This window comes from Leopardus geoffroyi, chromosome D3 (genome assembly GCF_018350155.1).
Source record: "Leopardus geoffroyi isolate Oge1 chromosome D3, O.geoffroyi_Oge1_pat1.0, whole genome shotgun sequence".
NCBI classification, from domain to species: Eukaryota; Metazoa; Chordata; class Mammalia; order Carnivora; family Felidae; genus Leopardus; species Leopardus geoffroyi.
The window spans coordinates 16,727,305-16,742,657 of record NC_059339.1 but is presented as its reverse complement, the minus strand read 5'-3'; the positions used below and the strand labels follow the sequence as shown (position 1 = coordinate 16,742,657).

The 15,353-nt window shown below is 43.3% G+C and overlaps 3 protein-coding genes and 1 long non-coding RNA gene across 4 annotated transcripts; 2 read left to right on the top strand and 2 right to left on the bottom strand.

The window, feature by feature from the left end:
* Window positions 1-450: 450 nt before the first annotated feature.
* Window positions 451-9,517, bottom strand: GATC (glutamyl-tRNA amidotransferase subunit C). The gene is made up of 4 exons (XM_045458180.1): window positions 9,417-9,517; window positions 9,150-9,322; window positions 2,681-2,784; window positions 451-736 (listed from the first exon to the last, which is right to left on the bottom strand). The coding sequence occupies exons 1-4, from the start codon at window positions 9,495-9,497 to the stop codon at window positions 684-686; spliced, it is 411 nt and encodes a 136-aa protein (XP_045314136.1). The 5' UTR covers window positions 9,498-9,517; the 3' UTR covers window positions 451-683.
* LOC123588005 lies at window positions 1,404-2,311 on the top strand. The gene is made up of 2 exons (XR_006707648.1): window positions 1,404-1,934; window positions 2,196-2,311. It is a non-coding gene; the product is annotated as an uncharacterized LOC123588005 (long non-coding RNA).
* Window positions 9,518-9,593: 76 nt separating the features above from the next.
* TRIAP1 (TP53 regulated inhibitor of apoptosis 1) lies at window positions 9,594-12,707 on the top strand. The gene is made up of 2 exons (XM_045458185.1): window positions 9,594-9,740; window positions 10,692-12,707. The coding sequence occupies exons 1-2, from the start codon at window positions 9,594-9,596 to the stop codon at window positions 10,773-10,775; spliced, it is 231 nt and encodes a 76-aa protein (XP_045314141.1). The 3' UTR covers window positions 10,776-12,707.
* Window positions 12,708-13,176: 469 nt separating this feature from the next.
* LOC123588002 (cytochrome c oxidase subunit 6A1, mitochondrial) lies at window positions 13,177-15,136 on the bottom strand. The gene is made up of 3 exons (XM_045458182.1): window positions 14,884-15,136; window positions 14,591-14,733; window positions 13,177-13,454 (listed from the first exon to the last, which is right to left on the bottom strand). Exons 1-3 carry the CDS (start codon window positions 14,984-14,986, stop codon window positions 13,371-13,373), a joined length of 330 nt encoding a protein of 109 aa, XP_045314138.1. The 5' UTR covers window positions 14,987-15,136; the 3' UTR covers window positions 13,177-13,370.
* Window positions 15,137-15,353: the final 217 nt, after the last annotated feature.

The window sequence follows — 15,353 nt, the reverse complement described above, 5'->3', positions numbered from 1 at the left end:
CGAGATCGTGACCTGGCTGAAGTCGGACGCTTAACCGACTGCGCCACCCAGGCGCCCCTCCAGGGCTATTTTTATTGTAAGTTCTTTTCAGAAAAACTATAGCTATGGCTAGTATCCATTTTGAGTGTAATGACTTTGTGGGATGGTGGATGATTGTAGGTTAGGAGTTCCCAAGCTGTAGAATCTACTTTGAACACTCTTCAGACATTAGGAGAAAGTTAGCCTTCTGCTCTGAATAAAGTGGGTACCCAGGAACAAATTTGAGTTTGTTTGGTAAAGATACAAGGTTTCTTAGATGACAGAAACAGTAACTGAAAAGTACAACACAGGTTGTCATATGGCGATCAGATACATTGTCTCATAGTTACGTAAATAGAAAAACCGATTTACGTACAGTTCGGTAGACCACCGTTTTGGGAGGAGATAAAGGAGAATAACCTATACTGAACAGTGTGTGAATAAATATTTGATTCATTTCCTCAGAAAGTGACAGTACCTTTTACTTCCAGTAGAAGCAGAAACTCATTGCCTTGTTTTGACTAGATATTTCCCAATGTTGTCTTCAGAGAGTTAGTTACTAAAAATCACTTAAACATCAGTTTTTTTTCAGGTAACCGAAGAAAGTGGAAATATTTGTGTTCGTGGTAACAAAACACTATCTTTGGGCCTCCATGAATAGCTAGTCAGTTGTGTGAAAAGGGCTGTTGTTCATCCTGCTTTGGCAAAGAGATATTACCTGTTTGAAAACAATAACAAAAAAGGATGTTATAGCTGAGCCTGTTTCCCAACTGACTCAACTGAGCTAACTTATCACTTGGTTTGTCATGAAAAATAAGCAATGCAAATAAGTGTAGCTACTACCCTGTTATTTCTGAGTGTCTGAAAGAATAACAGTTACAAGTGAATCCTAATAAATGCACACTTTTCAATAAGGAGCAGAGACAGGTTAGCCAGCTAATATGCACATAGGAGTGGAAGGAAGGACATTAATAATTGTAAATTCACTTTCCCAAAAAGCAAAGTCTGACACAAAGTTCTATTTGAGAAATAACATATGTGATCAATGGCTATGTCTGTTAAAATAGTGACAACTATCAGGCTCTGAGATAAATTATAAAATCTTTTTTCTCTTCAGTTAATCTGAGGTAGTGTAGTGAACCAGGGGCCTGATTAAGAGTTGAGCCCACACCTTTTTTTTTTTTAATTTTTATTATTTTTAAGTAGGCTCCGCGCTGGATGAGAGGTTTGAACTCAAGACCCTGAGATCGAGAGTCACATGTGCTCAGGGTGCCTGAGTGGCTCAGTCAGTTGGGTGTCCAACTCTTAATTTTGGCTCAGGTCATGATCTCATGGTCATGAGATCAGGCCCTATGTTGGGCTCCACACTGGGTGTGGAGCCTGCTTAAGATTCTCTCCCTCTCAAAAAAAAAAAAAAAAAAAAAAAAAAAAAGCCACATGCTCTACTAACTGAGCCAGCCAGGCACTCCAAGCCCAAGCCCACAAGTTTTTAAGCTTTCTTTCCCATACGGGCTTCAAGCAGCGCTTTCCTTTGACTGACTGGTCTTGACTGACTAGTCTTGATCAAAGAGGTAATCCTTGCACTGGGGGACTGATGTTTGTCTCTGAGACTGCTTAGAATGGTTCTCCTCTGAGGTGATCTCCTGACTGTGAAGCTGGCATTTGGAAAACCATCTACCTGAGTGCTCAAGCTCACATTCCCACATGTCCAGACGGGTGCAGCAGTTCTGCATTCTGAAGACCCACCAATCTGTAGAGGAGCTAAAAAGTTCAACCCACCCAGGATTCTGGATTTTATTATTGGCCCAGAGTTATTTTTAAGTTTTCATTTATAATAGTCACAGCAAATTTTAAAGATGCAAATCTCAACACCAGGGTTGCAAACTGATGGTTCCCAGGATGCATCTGGCTTGCAGGTATGTTTTATGTGGTTTTTTTTTTGTTTGTTTGTTTTTTAAATCTTTGAATTAGCTCCCATACTTAAAATTTGGGAAATACCCCCCGGTGCCCCAACAAAAATGCCAGATGTCTAGGTTCTCTGGGAATATGGGCTCACATTACTGCCTGGCACTGAATGAGGAGCAGTGAATGCCCTTTTAGGCAGAGCTTGAGCTCCAAATGTGCCACTGTATACACCTCTCCCCGCCACAGGGCTGTTTTGTTCATTCCTGTTACAGACTTCCCTAGAAGGAAACATGACCCCTGGACTCTACTGCCACCTTAATGCCACCACCTGTATTTGATTTATGCTTTTTTTTTTTTCACTATTAATAAATACGGGTTTTTTTCATTAGTTCCAGTTTTATTGAGAAATAATTGACATAACACTGTAAGTTTAAGGTGTACAACACAATGATTTAATATATGTATATACTGCAGAATGATTACCACAAGATTAGTTAATATCTCACATAGTTCTGATTTTTTTCTTGTGGTGAGAACTTTTAAGATCTACTCTCTAGCAACTTTCAAATACAGAGTACAGTACTGTAAACTACAGTCATTCTGTTCTACAGTGAAGTTTGTATCTTTTGACCACCTTCACCTAGTTCCTACTTTATACTTTTCAAAACACTTTCATGTAGCAAAATTTGGGCCTCACAGCTACCACTGTGTTCTTAGTTCACTGAGAGACAGTTAAACCACTTTGGGCAAAACATACCTGGGGGAGCCACAAAATACTCCTCCACAACTCGATGGGCATTTTGTAGTAGTTCTTCAACACAGTTTCCTTCTACCACATTGTCAGATCTCAAGTACAGACATCTACAAAACCAGAAGCTCAAGGTTACCTTCTCAGAGAATAGGCTTCTAGAGCATGGGTGGAGAGGGTCAAGAATGGAAAAAATGGAGCAGCATATTCTTGAGTTGTGGTTACTGTTCAAAGATAGAGGACTTGTCAACAGTAGACCAAATAACAATCTGCAGTTGATAGATTCTCTCAACCATTCAGTGAGGTAAGTGATAATTCTTCCTCAGGACTGATCTGTTCAACCATGGGTAAGTTGCTTTTGGTGAAGACAGGTAAGGCAATTACAATAAAATGTGTTAAATCTAACAGGTAAGCAAAGCTTGCCAAGGGAATAGAAAGGGGCACCTAATCTAGCCTGGGTGAGGAACAGACATTCAGAATAGGTGATGTCACTGCTAAAGGATGGGCAAGAAACCACTGGGTTGTTGGGATGGGAAATGGGCTTCCAGGCAGGTGAAACTTGTTCAAGAGTGGTTATTAGTGGTTTAAGGATATTAGCTCCTAAGTGACAGGATGGAGTCTGAGCACAGTTCTGTACCCCTTGTACCCATAAGATGAGTTGTTTTTTCACTGTAGCCACCTTTATGAATATGAAAGTATCTGCCCTTACATAGCTCAAGAATCTCCCACTGTTCTCTGGGCCTCATGGCTTCATTAAAGTATCCAAATGGCAAGCTAGTGAAACCAAACTGGAATTGAACATATCTATGGGGCTTCGCTGCCGTTTGAAGGTTTACAAGTGCATGGCAAAATGTCTGAGTCTGCTTCTAGATACTTGAGCTGAAAAATAAGCAGTCTCTCTGCTCAATCACTGATAGGGGAGCAGGCAAACTCGTTCCACTTTGAGCCAGACGTAGATTGAGGGCTAAGCCTAACAGGACAAAAGGGCAAGGACATTACATGAACATCCAGGCAAAGGCTGCAGAGGGCTAAGTTGTCATGATAAGGTTCTTCTAGGAAAGGCCTAGTTATGTTTCTTTTGTGGCACTTACCCTAGGGCTAGACACAATAAACATGGTATGGACCGGACAGAGCTGGAGTCTGTTCCGGGATCTGGCACTATCTTAACTGTGTGGCCTTGAATAAGAATGATCTTTCCAGACCTTCACTTTCTTGCCAGAAAAATGAAGGTTGCACTTGATTTTTTTTTTTTTTTTTTTAAACCATACAGGGGCTGAAGAAAACTTGGAGAACAAAATAAAAATTATCTGTAAAGGTAACCACTGGACCTTCTGGAGTTTATATTTCTGTTGGGTGGTATAACAAAATGACTCAGGGCTCCTGAGTCAGCTGAATTCAAATCTTAGTGCCACACATGGCACATGGGCAAGTTACCCTCTCCATGTACCTGTTTCCTTATTTGTGGAATGCTTCATAGAGTTGCTGGGAAGAGTAAATATTAAAGAAGATCTGATAATGCTGGGCCTGCATTTTCACCACGGTAAGAGGTGGGTGCCGAATAGCACCTGCTCCTTTCAGAAAAAGTTAGTGCACACAGGCACACCTCAGTCCCCACCACTCAGTACACCTATGCACTTCACCTGCTGTAATCATGCATTGCCTGCCTAGTCCCTACAGACTGAAGACTGAATTGTCCCGGGGCACTTAAAGAGTCTGATGAAGTAAGCCTCTGGTACCACCAACAGGTGGTGAAAAGCTACTGCTTCCCCACAGATGTAATAGCAATGGATTTATTCGCTCATTTGGTAATCCAGTTTTCTATGTAAGTGATGTTTCCAGAAGAAATTCACTCCTTTAAATACCATTTTTACCTAAATACTGATTATGATGGAGTTGTTTCCAGAAGAAATCCACACCTTCCTATTTCCATAATCCTAGACTACTGAACCCAGGGTCTCTGTGAGGGTGGCACCTCAGTAGTTCACTTGGCAAGTCACCTAACTTTTCTTGATCTCAGAATCACACACAAAATCCAAATGGGACCCAATGAAATTTTTAGGTGCCTCTAAATTACTGATCGACTAAATGTCTACCTGACCTCATTTCTCAGGGTTTGACAAGAGGATTAAGCCCAAATGCTATAGGGCACCCAATGTGATAATAAATCAACTATGTCTCTGGGCTAGTATGAATTATGTACTCCTTGGAAGCACTGAAAAAAGCCACTTGAATCTTTATGCGTTCTGGTTCAGATGAAAAATCCTGGTTGAGAAAGGCTTCTGTGAACTAGAAATCCTTGCCCTCTAAAGTTTATAGACATGGCACATTAACCAGTAACTGGAAGATGCTAATAAAAAGTTTAATGGAAAGCACTATGGCAGCACTGACGAAGAAGTACCTCTATCGGCCCTTGGACTGACCAGATAAGAGTTCTGCTGCTGGTGTTGGGCTGCCACAAGTCCTTTTTCTGGGCATCACTCTATTTCCATCTATAATAAGTCTTTTCCCTCCTGCCTAATCAATTTCTAATTTGATGCAGACTGGAATGAGAGTTAATCAATTTGGCTAAGAATTTTCAGTTTGAATAAGACTCTGAGGGACAGCCTAAGTACTGAAGTATTTGGCTGCAGTCAGAGCTGTCATCATCTGAGTCCCTCTTGAGATAAGAGAGAATTAAGGTTCTAGAGGCTGACTTTAGATGGCATATCTGTTTTTTTTTTTTTTTTTTAACGTTTATTTTTGAGACAGAGACCGAGCATGAACGGGGGATGGTCAGAGAGAGGGAGACACAGAATCTGAAACAGGCTCCAGGCTCTGAGCTGTCAGCACAGAGCCTGACGCGGGGCTCGAACTCATGGACCGAGAGATCATGACCTGAGCCGAAGTCGGCCGCTTAACCGACTGAGCCACCCAGGCGCCCCTAGACGGCGTATCTAGAACAGTATTTGAGAGCTGAGGCTCTGAGTTCCAAGTCCTGGATTCTCTTACTAAACCTGTGAAACTCTGGGGCATATTACATAAGCTTTCTGAGCCTTGGTTTCTTCATCTATAAAGCATATACTAGTATTTACCTTCCAGGTTGGTATGTGACAACTGAGATAACACAAAAAATCTTAGCACCTGGCATGTAAGCGTGCTAATGCTTTTTAGCTCAATTCGAATGATAGGGTAAGGTATTAATGTGCCAAGAGATTTCTAATAGCCTCAGTGCTTTTACACCTAGTGTAAAATGGTGTAATACTTGCCTTAACTGGGTTCCATTTCAAACATCAGTGAGGCACTATGTTCAAAAACATGAAAGTCTTACAAGTGCTACATCTCTAAAATGGAATCACAAACCCAAACTGGTTTCCAAGTTTATGGCAAGACTGCAGACCACTGAATACCAAGTCACTATTCCACCTACCAGATCCAAATCCCCTTTTCATTAATTCTTCCCTGAGTAATAGTTGCACTTCTCTATAGTTCCCCTTTAGATGATTGGGGAAATTCTGACTCCTCTTTGTTCTTCTATTTGCTCCTTTCCTAAAGATACTAATAAAGAACATTCAACAAATATTTACTGAGTGCTTGGTGCTAGACACTGAGAATATGATGAGCAATAATAGATAAGCTCCCTGGAACATGGATAAGCAATAGGAGAGGGGCAGAGAATCAAATATTACAAATTCGGGTGCCTGACTGGACCAGTTGGTAGAGCACGTGACTCTTGATCTCAGTGTCATGAGTTCAAATCCTATGTTGGGTGTAGAGATTAAAGTAAGTAAATAAATATTACTCAAACGGATGTATAAACACATGTAAAATTATAGCTGTACTGAATACCATGAGAGACAGGTGCTGAAAGGGAACCTGACTTGATAGAGAAAAATGAAAAATCTCCCTGAGGAAGAGGCAGTTGAAATCTCAAGAAGAAAGGAAATGAAGTTAAGCAAAAGAAAGTCGTAGGAGGGATGAGGTAAGGATAAAGGCAAGGGCCCAGAATTCCAAGAAGGAAAAAGAATGGAAAGCTCAAGGAACTGAAGGTGACAGCCCTGTCTGGAGGTAGGCAGGGGCTAGGTTAAATGATGCATTGTAGGCTCTGGTGAAGCTTTGTCTTTATCCTAAAGAACACTGGAGAGCCTGAAATCTTGGGTAAGAGAATGACATCAGATTACTATTTTGAAGTGTTATGTAATTGTGGGCAAATTGTTTGACTTCTGTAGACCTGATCATCAGATTACAAAATAAGAGAAAGGATGTGAAAGAAACAAAGGTGGGAGGAGAAAACAGGAGCCTAGCAAGCACTTTACACAGAGGTTATGGTTACAAAAAGGTCTGTCTCTCTCTATTGGCACTAATGGCAGCTAATCATTTTTTGCTCTCACCTATACTAGGAATGTATTTTTTTTAATCCCATCAAGAAAAGGGTAAGACAGGGGCACCTGGGTGGCTCAGTCAGTTAAGGGTCCGACTCGTGGTTTTGGCTCAGGTCATGATCTCATGGCTCATGAGTTCAAGCCCTGTGTTGGGCTCTGTGTTGACAGTGCGGAGCCTCCTTGGGATTCTCTCTCTCTCCCTCAAAATAAATAAACTTAAAAAAGGGCGGGGGGATGGGGCGCCTGGGTGGCGCAGTCGGTTAAGCGTCCGACTTCAGCCAGGTCACGATCTCGCGGTCCGTGAGTTCGAGCCCCGCGTCAGGCTCTGGGCTGATGGCTCAGAGCCTGGAGCCTGTTTCCGATTCTGTGTCTCCCTCTCTCTCTGCCCCTCCCCCGTTCATGCTCTGTCTCTCTCTGTCCCAAAAATAAATAAACGTTGAAAAAAAAAAAAAAAAAAAAAAGGGCGGGGGGAGGGCAGAACTGTAGACTTCCCTGCTTTTTATGAGCTACATACCCACCCTTCCCAAGAAACTGTAGTCCCAAACAGCAAAACAAGTCTGCTTTTCAAAAAAGAGCAGTTTCTTTTAAATATATTTTTAAATCTTTAAAATATATTAAGATTTGGTAACAACTGGTAGAAGTGGAGAGAGGCTGTACCCTTTTATATAATAAAAACTACTTTGTCAAAGACCTGCCCCTGTATTGCATTACACTATACTACCTCACTATTTGTGTTATTATCCCATTTCTTTATGCATTTGTAAACGTCCTGGACCTCAGTATAAAATGAAAAGTTAGAACTTCCCTCTGCATTTCCACCTTCTTTAAAACTAATCATTGTTAAGTTTCTTGCATGCTCTTTGAGGGAACAAAACATGACTTAATGCATATACCAGAACATACCAAATAGATTACACATTAAAGTATTGATAATCCCATACACAATGTTCTGAATTTTGCCTTTTTTATTAAATATATCTTGGGACCTTTCCATGTCAGTATATATAGCTGTTTCACTATTTGTCAAATATCCCATTGTATGATGATGTATTTAGCCATGAAGTACACTTAGAGACTGTCTTTTTGTTTCTTGAACTTAAAAAACTTATACTTTTTAAAAAAATGTTTATTTTGGGGGGGGAGGGGCAGAGAGAGAGGGAGACAGAGGATCTGAAGTGGGCTCTGTGCTGACAGCAGAGAACCCAATGTGGGGCTTGAACTCATGAACTACAAGATCATGACCGGAGATGAAGTCGGATGCCCAAACAACTGAGCTACCCAAGAACTCCTCACATTTTTTAAAAATTCATTTACCTATTTTAAGTAAACTCTACCCCCAGCATAGGGCTGGAACTGACGACCCCAGAGATCAAGAGTCATATACTCTACAGATAGAGCCAGCCAGGGGCCTCTTCTTGGCTTTTGTTGTTGTTGTTTTGTATTATAAACAGATCTGGACACCCTGAACACTGGATGCACTTTTACAGATATGTCCATAGGGATCACTAGGCCAGAAAATATGTACAGGACATATTTTGAGACAGGGATCCAATAAGTAAGCAAGTCAAATATGGGCTCACATTCTACTAACAAGGGACAAATCAACAAAAATAAGATAATCAAGAAAGAGAAGAAAATCCAACAAGGAAGTCAGTGATTGGAAAGGGAGAGGACATTTGGAGAAGGAGAGGACTTACAGAGGAGAGATGCCAAAGAGACAGGCTATCCAAGAAAAAGATAACAGCAAACGCAAAGATCCTACACAAGGAACGCATTTGGAATGTTGGAGGAACAGTAAGAAAGGTAATATAGCTGGAGTAGAGCAGTATGTCCAAGGGGTAGGCAGAGACTCTGAAGTAGGGCCTTGAAGGTGGTTATCAATTCGAACACTGTTCTTGCTACACTGGGAGGCCTGGAGGATTTTAAACGAGAGTGATAGGATCCATAACGAACAAGGGAAGGAATGAAACCACTTACCCCGCGGGGTGACCGTGGGCAAGTTCTTGCACCTCGCTTAAGGCCTTTTTCCCTTCCGTGAAAGGACACACTAATCGCCACCTCAAATGGCTGCGAAGGCGCAACAGACAAGGCTTCGGGGTACGCGGCCTCGAGTGTTTTACCTGTCCTCCAATACTGATTCCATGGGCTCCACCCCGTCCGTGTCCACGGCGCGGAGCCGGTCGGCAAAGGCGATGGCTTTCTCCAGTCGTGCCACGGCCTCTTGGCTGCCGAAGTCCACAAGCGCTAGACGCTCCAGATGCTCGATCACCTCAGCCGTGACACGGCCACTACCCTGGGCGGATGAGGCGGAGAATGGGGGTCATGGGTGAGACCTGCTCCGTGTCCCGACCTGCTTCACCACCCGCCTAGACACCCCCGGCCTTTACCTGAGGATCCGTCTTGGAGGTGAAGCCCCGGTGCCAGCCCATCCAGGACCGATGGCCCAGCAACACCGCACGCGCCCACATTTCTCTCCTCGGCCGCCGTAATGCGTCCACACGTAAAGTCGAGCGACGCGCTTAAGAGTGACGACATCAGAGCGCGCCGCCACTGCTGCCGCCGCCATGAACAGCGTAGGGGAGGCCTGCACTGACATGAAGCGCGAGTACGACCAGTGCTTTAATCGCTGGTTTGCCGAGAAGTTCCTCAAGGGGGACGGCTCCGGGGACCCGTGCACCGACCTCTTCAAGCGCTACCAGCAGTGTGTTCAGGTGAGCGCTCAGTTGGCCAGGGCCCTCTCGTCCTCTCTGCGGTGTCCCGGGCCACACGCGTAGTATCTTGCGGGAGTTGGGAGGGTGAAGAAAAGCCGCAGTGAGGGCAGTGGCAGGAGCTGTCTCCCCATCATCACTACCAGGCTGCCTGGTATCTCTCTGAATGACAAAGTTAAGTATTTTTGCAGTGCTTTACGTCTTACGGAGCACAGTAGCATCCTTTGGTTCATTTGGTCCTCATCCTAAACTTGCAAAGTGGGCATAGTTCTTATTTTATACATGGAACACTTACGCCCCCAAACAGGAAGTGATTAGTGCAAGTTCACCAGAATCGTTTCCCTGATTTTTGCGGTAGTGCACTATTCCACTATTACGTTAGAGGGGGAAGCGCGGTGTTAAGTATCTCTGGCCTGTTAGACGTCAGTCTCTGGACTGATTTTGTTGTTCTAATTCCTTCATTGGCCTGTTTGATTTCTGAACTGCCAGCCAGCTAGGAAATGTTCATTCCAGTTCAATGACTTAGATTGTAAGCACGGCACTGGGCACAGCACTCCCAGTTAATTTAAAACGTCCACAGGGTAATTCCAAGTTGCTATCTTTGTCCTATTTACAGATGGGAAAGTGAGGCTTCCTTAAGGTCACATAGCCAATAAGTCCTGGAACGCAGATTTGAGTTTGTGTCCATCACAGTAGAGTGGAGATACTGTTTAAATTCCATGTTTGAATTTTGACGATTCCTCACACCACCTTTCCAATCTGTCTCTGGTCTTACATTTAATTTCTTCGTAATGGTACTCAGGTTTTAAAAAGTACAGGTCTTGAATCATGGTTTTTTTTTGTTTGTTTTTTGTTTTGGTCCAATCTGATTTATTAGTTTTGTGCCATCGTATTTACAAAGTTTGGTTCTCAAGCTTCATATAGATCTGTTTCATGTGTTTTTCCTTCCATCAGAAAGCAATAAAGGAGAAGGAGATCCCCATTGAAGGACTGGAATTCATGGGCCATGGCAAAGAAAAGCCTGAAAGCTCTTCTTGACCTTGACAGTCTCCTTGAAAATGGACTCCTCGAATCAGGAAATAGAGGACACTGGATTTCGTCAGTTAAGGCTGTTAAAATAGCCATCGATTTGATGAGTTTAGGAGGGAGTTTTCTTTCCTCCTTAATTTCCTCTCAATTGTGTAAGAGGATGAACCATCACTCTTTGCTTTGAGGATTTCTTACTCTGGCATCTTGCAGGAACTCCATGTGCTAAAACTGAATGATTTCTTAGGATTATGATCTGGGATAAGCTTTAAGTATCCTTTGTATGTGAACACTGATAGACTTGTCAGGATGATCAGGGTTGCCTAACCTCTTACGTTTTGCTCTGAAGGACATGAGGTACATTGTACTGGGATTATTCATGGAAGCGATTGGTTAGGATCTCTTCTCTCAGGGAGCTAATGCTCTGAAAAAGGGATCCCAGCACAAGTTTTAATCAATGCTTGGGAGCATGGCTTTATTTCTATAGAACTGTTAAGATTGCTGGTGGACTGGGTTAGCCAATAGGAAAACAGCTTTAACAGAGTTCCCTGCCTTAAGAAGAGGTGTCAGATTTCAGATTAAGATGTGAAAGCTTGAAGAATATTGCAGTAAAAACCATTTCAGAGCTCACAGTGTAGTTTAGGAATTAAGATTTCATGGAGTAACTATGGAGGAACATCCTAAATTGCAAAGATCTGCTGTTGCCAGTTTTCAACCCAAGTCAATTAAGCCAACCCGTATTATCTTAAAACTGCCAAAATGCTGCATCTGGTTAAAAGGTTAAAGAGTTTGCTTTATTTGCCTCATGTATCCACCCTGCCCTGGAATGTCTGTAATCATGAAGATGGAATAAATTGTAACATCTAGTTTCATTATTTGCCCCTGGAGAACTCAGTGCACTTTAGGGAACAGCTATTACACTGTTACCCCACATATCCCATATGCACACTAAGGGAGAGTTTTGTTTTATAACTTAAAGGTGAAAAGTGAAGATTTATCTAAGTGAAATAGTGTGCTATAACAATTAGAAATCTCACTGATTTCTGACGTTTATTCCCACAGTAAGCTACACAAATAATATGCTTATATAACTGCACAAAAAAAAAAAAAAAATGCCAGGATCAGGTGAGCACTTACACACTTTGGAATGTCAGGTAATCACCAAAACTGCATATATTGAGTAATTTGGTTCACACATATATACCCAATATAGTATGAAACAGTTTACAGAAGGCAAGAATTCTATTATCCTCTCCAATTTACCAATGACTACTTCATATTTAACATGGCCAGTCCTTAATGTCATTTCAAGACATCCTACATTTATATTTTTGACTGGTTACAGTCCATTATACAAGGATTAGAAGAGATCATTGGAGCCCGGTTGAGGGATGCCAGGCAGCAAGCCAAAGTTAAGTACATCTGTTCTGACCTCAGACTGGCCACAAGTACAACAGTTCCATAGTGACTTGGAAGCACAAGCACAGGCTGTGGTTAGATCACAAAATGGTAAAGACAGCAGGGATCCTTTTTTTCCTTACTGTAAATGGCTTTCATGCCTCGTGTTTCCATTTGCCTCACCTCTGCAGTACTAGTTTACTATGTGTACTGTGCAATACCAAAACCTGGTAGCCTCTTGCTCTTTACTACCCAACTGTCTGATTGAGCCTCAAGAATAAAACCAGCTCCAAGCCAACCATGTTCTTCCACTGTAGTTGCTACTGAGGGAATATTTTTTTCTGATTGTTCTTCATTCTTTTTTGACTTCATCCTCCCCATAAAGTGACTCCAACTATCTCAGCTACTTCAGAGATTTTAAATTTTGAGGAAGAATGAATGGCTCTTTAAGGGTGACTTTGTTACTATTACTATTGTTTCTCCTTAATTCTTAGTGCTATAAGAAGGTTTTAATTCCAGAAACAAATAAAGCCAATGGTATATGCAGAAATGTGTCATACTGCCTTCATTTCTCCAAAAGTTTGACCATTTCAGCCTTCAGGGTGCTGAGAGATGACCCCAAGATGAGAACTTGACACCATTGGAGAAAATTATCCATTGGGAGTATTCTTCAACAAATGCTGGTGGAATGGGACAAGAGAAGGCTAGGACACAGGAAGCACTTTCTCTAGAGAATCAAAGATACTGCTTTCAGATATTAATTGCAGGTATTCTACTGGCCACTCAGTATCTTTGCCACCCAAAATCTGTCAAGACCCAATCTCAATTCTTAAATCAGCTCCATTCACGGTCCCTTTGCTTTACCCACCCCAGGCATAAGAAACCAAGGACAAGTCTGATATAAACACTTTCTACAGGCCTATAAATGGTGGCCATAAACCTTCACGGCAGAAACAGAAATAACATTAATGCTGATTTCCGAGGGAAAAACACCACCAAAGAATGCAACTCCAGCTCATGGACCAATCTAAGTTATTTATTTAAGCCATCTCCTGCCATAGCAAAGGGATGGAAGATCAGTATACTGGTCATCATTTGATACAGGTAAGGAAGGTGAGCTTAAGGTCCCATATACTTTTCTGGTCCGGGTGCAGAGTCATGGTCCAAACCAGTGCTGTGGTCCCCAATGGGTTATGGTCCAGGTTCTCTTTATTCATCTTCATAGCCGGTCGGAAGTGGATTCACGTGAGAGTTATGGAATAGAGTATGATTACCATCTCCCCAGGGAAAGGGCTGTGGAGTGAAGATGTCAATTAGGCAATTCCAGAGAAGAGTTGAGACTGCCATGAACTGCTTAAGATACAGGGTATGTGACAGACAATACCTGGCAACTAGTCTATCAGTGCTGTCTTTACGAATCACATCACCTGTATCAGAATGGAAGAGGAGTATGAGGGAGGAGATGCTTATTTAAATGCAGACTTCTGGGCTTCATTCCAGATATAAAACAAATCCCTGGACTGGAAACTGCAACCTACCTTCCTCAATTATTTTGCATGCTCCCTTTGAAAAGCATGGTTTCCAACCCTGGATGATTTTGCCCCTCCAGGGACATTGGGCAATATCTGGAGACATCTGGGGTAGGGCATCTAGTGGGTAGAGGTCAAGGATGCTGTTAAACATCCTAAGTCTCAAAGGATAGTCCCTCGCCCCAACAAGAACTATCCAGCCCCAAATGTCAACAGTACTGAGGTTGAGAAATCCTGCTATATGGCTTCTACTGTACACGGGTGGGAGTGGGGCTCAGACTCAAAAATTCTGAATGTAAGACTCTAGCTTAAGTTTCTATAAAGCCAGCCCTACCTGGGCTAAGTGATGTAACAGTTATTAAAGTGCCAGAAGGGTCTTTTTTAAGAATATTTACAACAAACAATGGAAAACAAATGATTACATCTACATCAATAGCAAAGGACAAAACAGTTGAGAAGATAACTAGCAGAAATAAGAATAAGAAAAGCTGTTAGTCTCTTCATTATGCAGCTAGTACCCTGCCAAATGCCCAGGTCCTAGAAAGGTGAATCACCTTCTGACTTTGCCTCCGTAAGGGAGATTCCCAAACCTCCAAGTCTTATACAACCCACAGTTTCAGAACAGTATAGAAGACAGAGGTGGGATGAATCAGAAAAAAAAAAAAAAAAAAAAGGAAAACTTAAGGGCACTTTTGTATGACCTTGAAGAAAAACAGATGTGGCCCCCCCGAGTCTCAGTTACCCTTACATAAAACCAGAGAAAATACAAATTTATTTGTGAGCATTCAATGAGAAATTGTTGCACACGCCAGGCACACAGGATTTTAGAGAATGAAGAACCTGCACTAGGCATTTATAATAAAAGGAGAACGGCCACTCGAAGAGCCTACAAGAGCGTACCTTGGACCTGATGCGGAGATGGGGGTAGGCGACGAACTCGGGTCTCTCGTGCTCTCCGTGATGCGACTTCAGGAAGACGTTCAGCATGCTCACTCCCACGCCAGGAAGAGCTACGAAGTAGGTGAGGGCCTTCCACATGCGAGCTGCAGAAGGGGGTACGACCGCTCAGGCCTGGTGTGGCGCCCGCCCCGGTTCTCACCCCCCTCCCCCAAGGCCCCAGGCCAAGGTCACAGTCCGGCCCCGCCTCGCTCGAGTGGGGCTGAGGCCCCCCACGCCGACCGCAACTCCAGTACCTGAGCCCTCCTCGCCGTGGGCGGCACTCGACATGGACCGCCCCAGCTGTGCCCCGGACCGACCTAGCAGCCGCGAAAACCGGGACGCAGCCGCCACCGCCATTTTCAACCTGCACAGCCTCAGAGCCGGAAGCGGAAGTAGAAAATGGGCCGGAGGGCGGGACCACAACCTCAAAAGCAAACACCTATTGGGCGGAGCCTTCTCGCCTTAACTGGAGGAGCCTGCGTACTATCAAAATCCTCAGAGCCACCGATCTTGAGAGAGCATGCGCTCTGACCTTTCCGTGTGCACGCCCCTCTCCCGACAGTCCCCACCCTGGTGAGGCTGAGCGAGGCGAAGTGGGAGAGGTTTATGAAGCGCGCTCTGGCATCCGGGAGCGCTGTCTTCGTTGGAGTCCGTAGACAGCAACTGGAAGTTCTGAGCTCAGAACATCCCATCTCAAATGCCGTTCCCATTCCTCCCCGTCCTG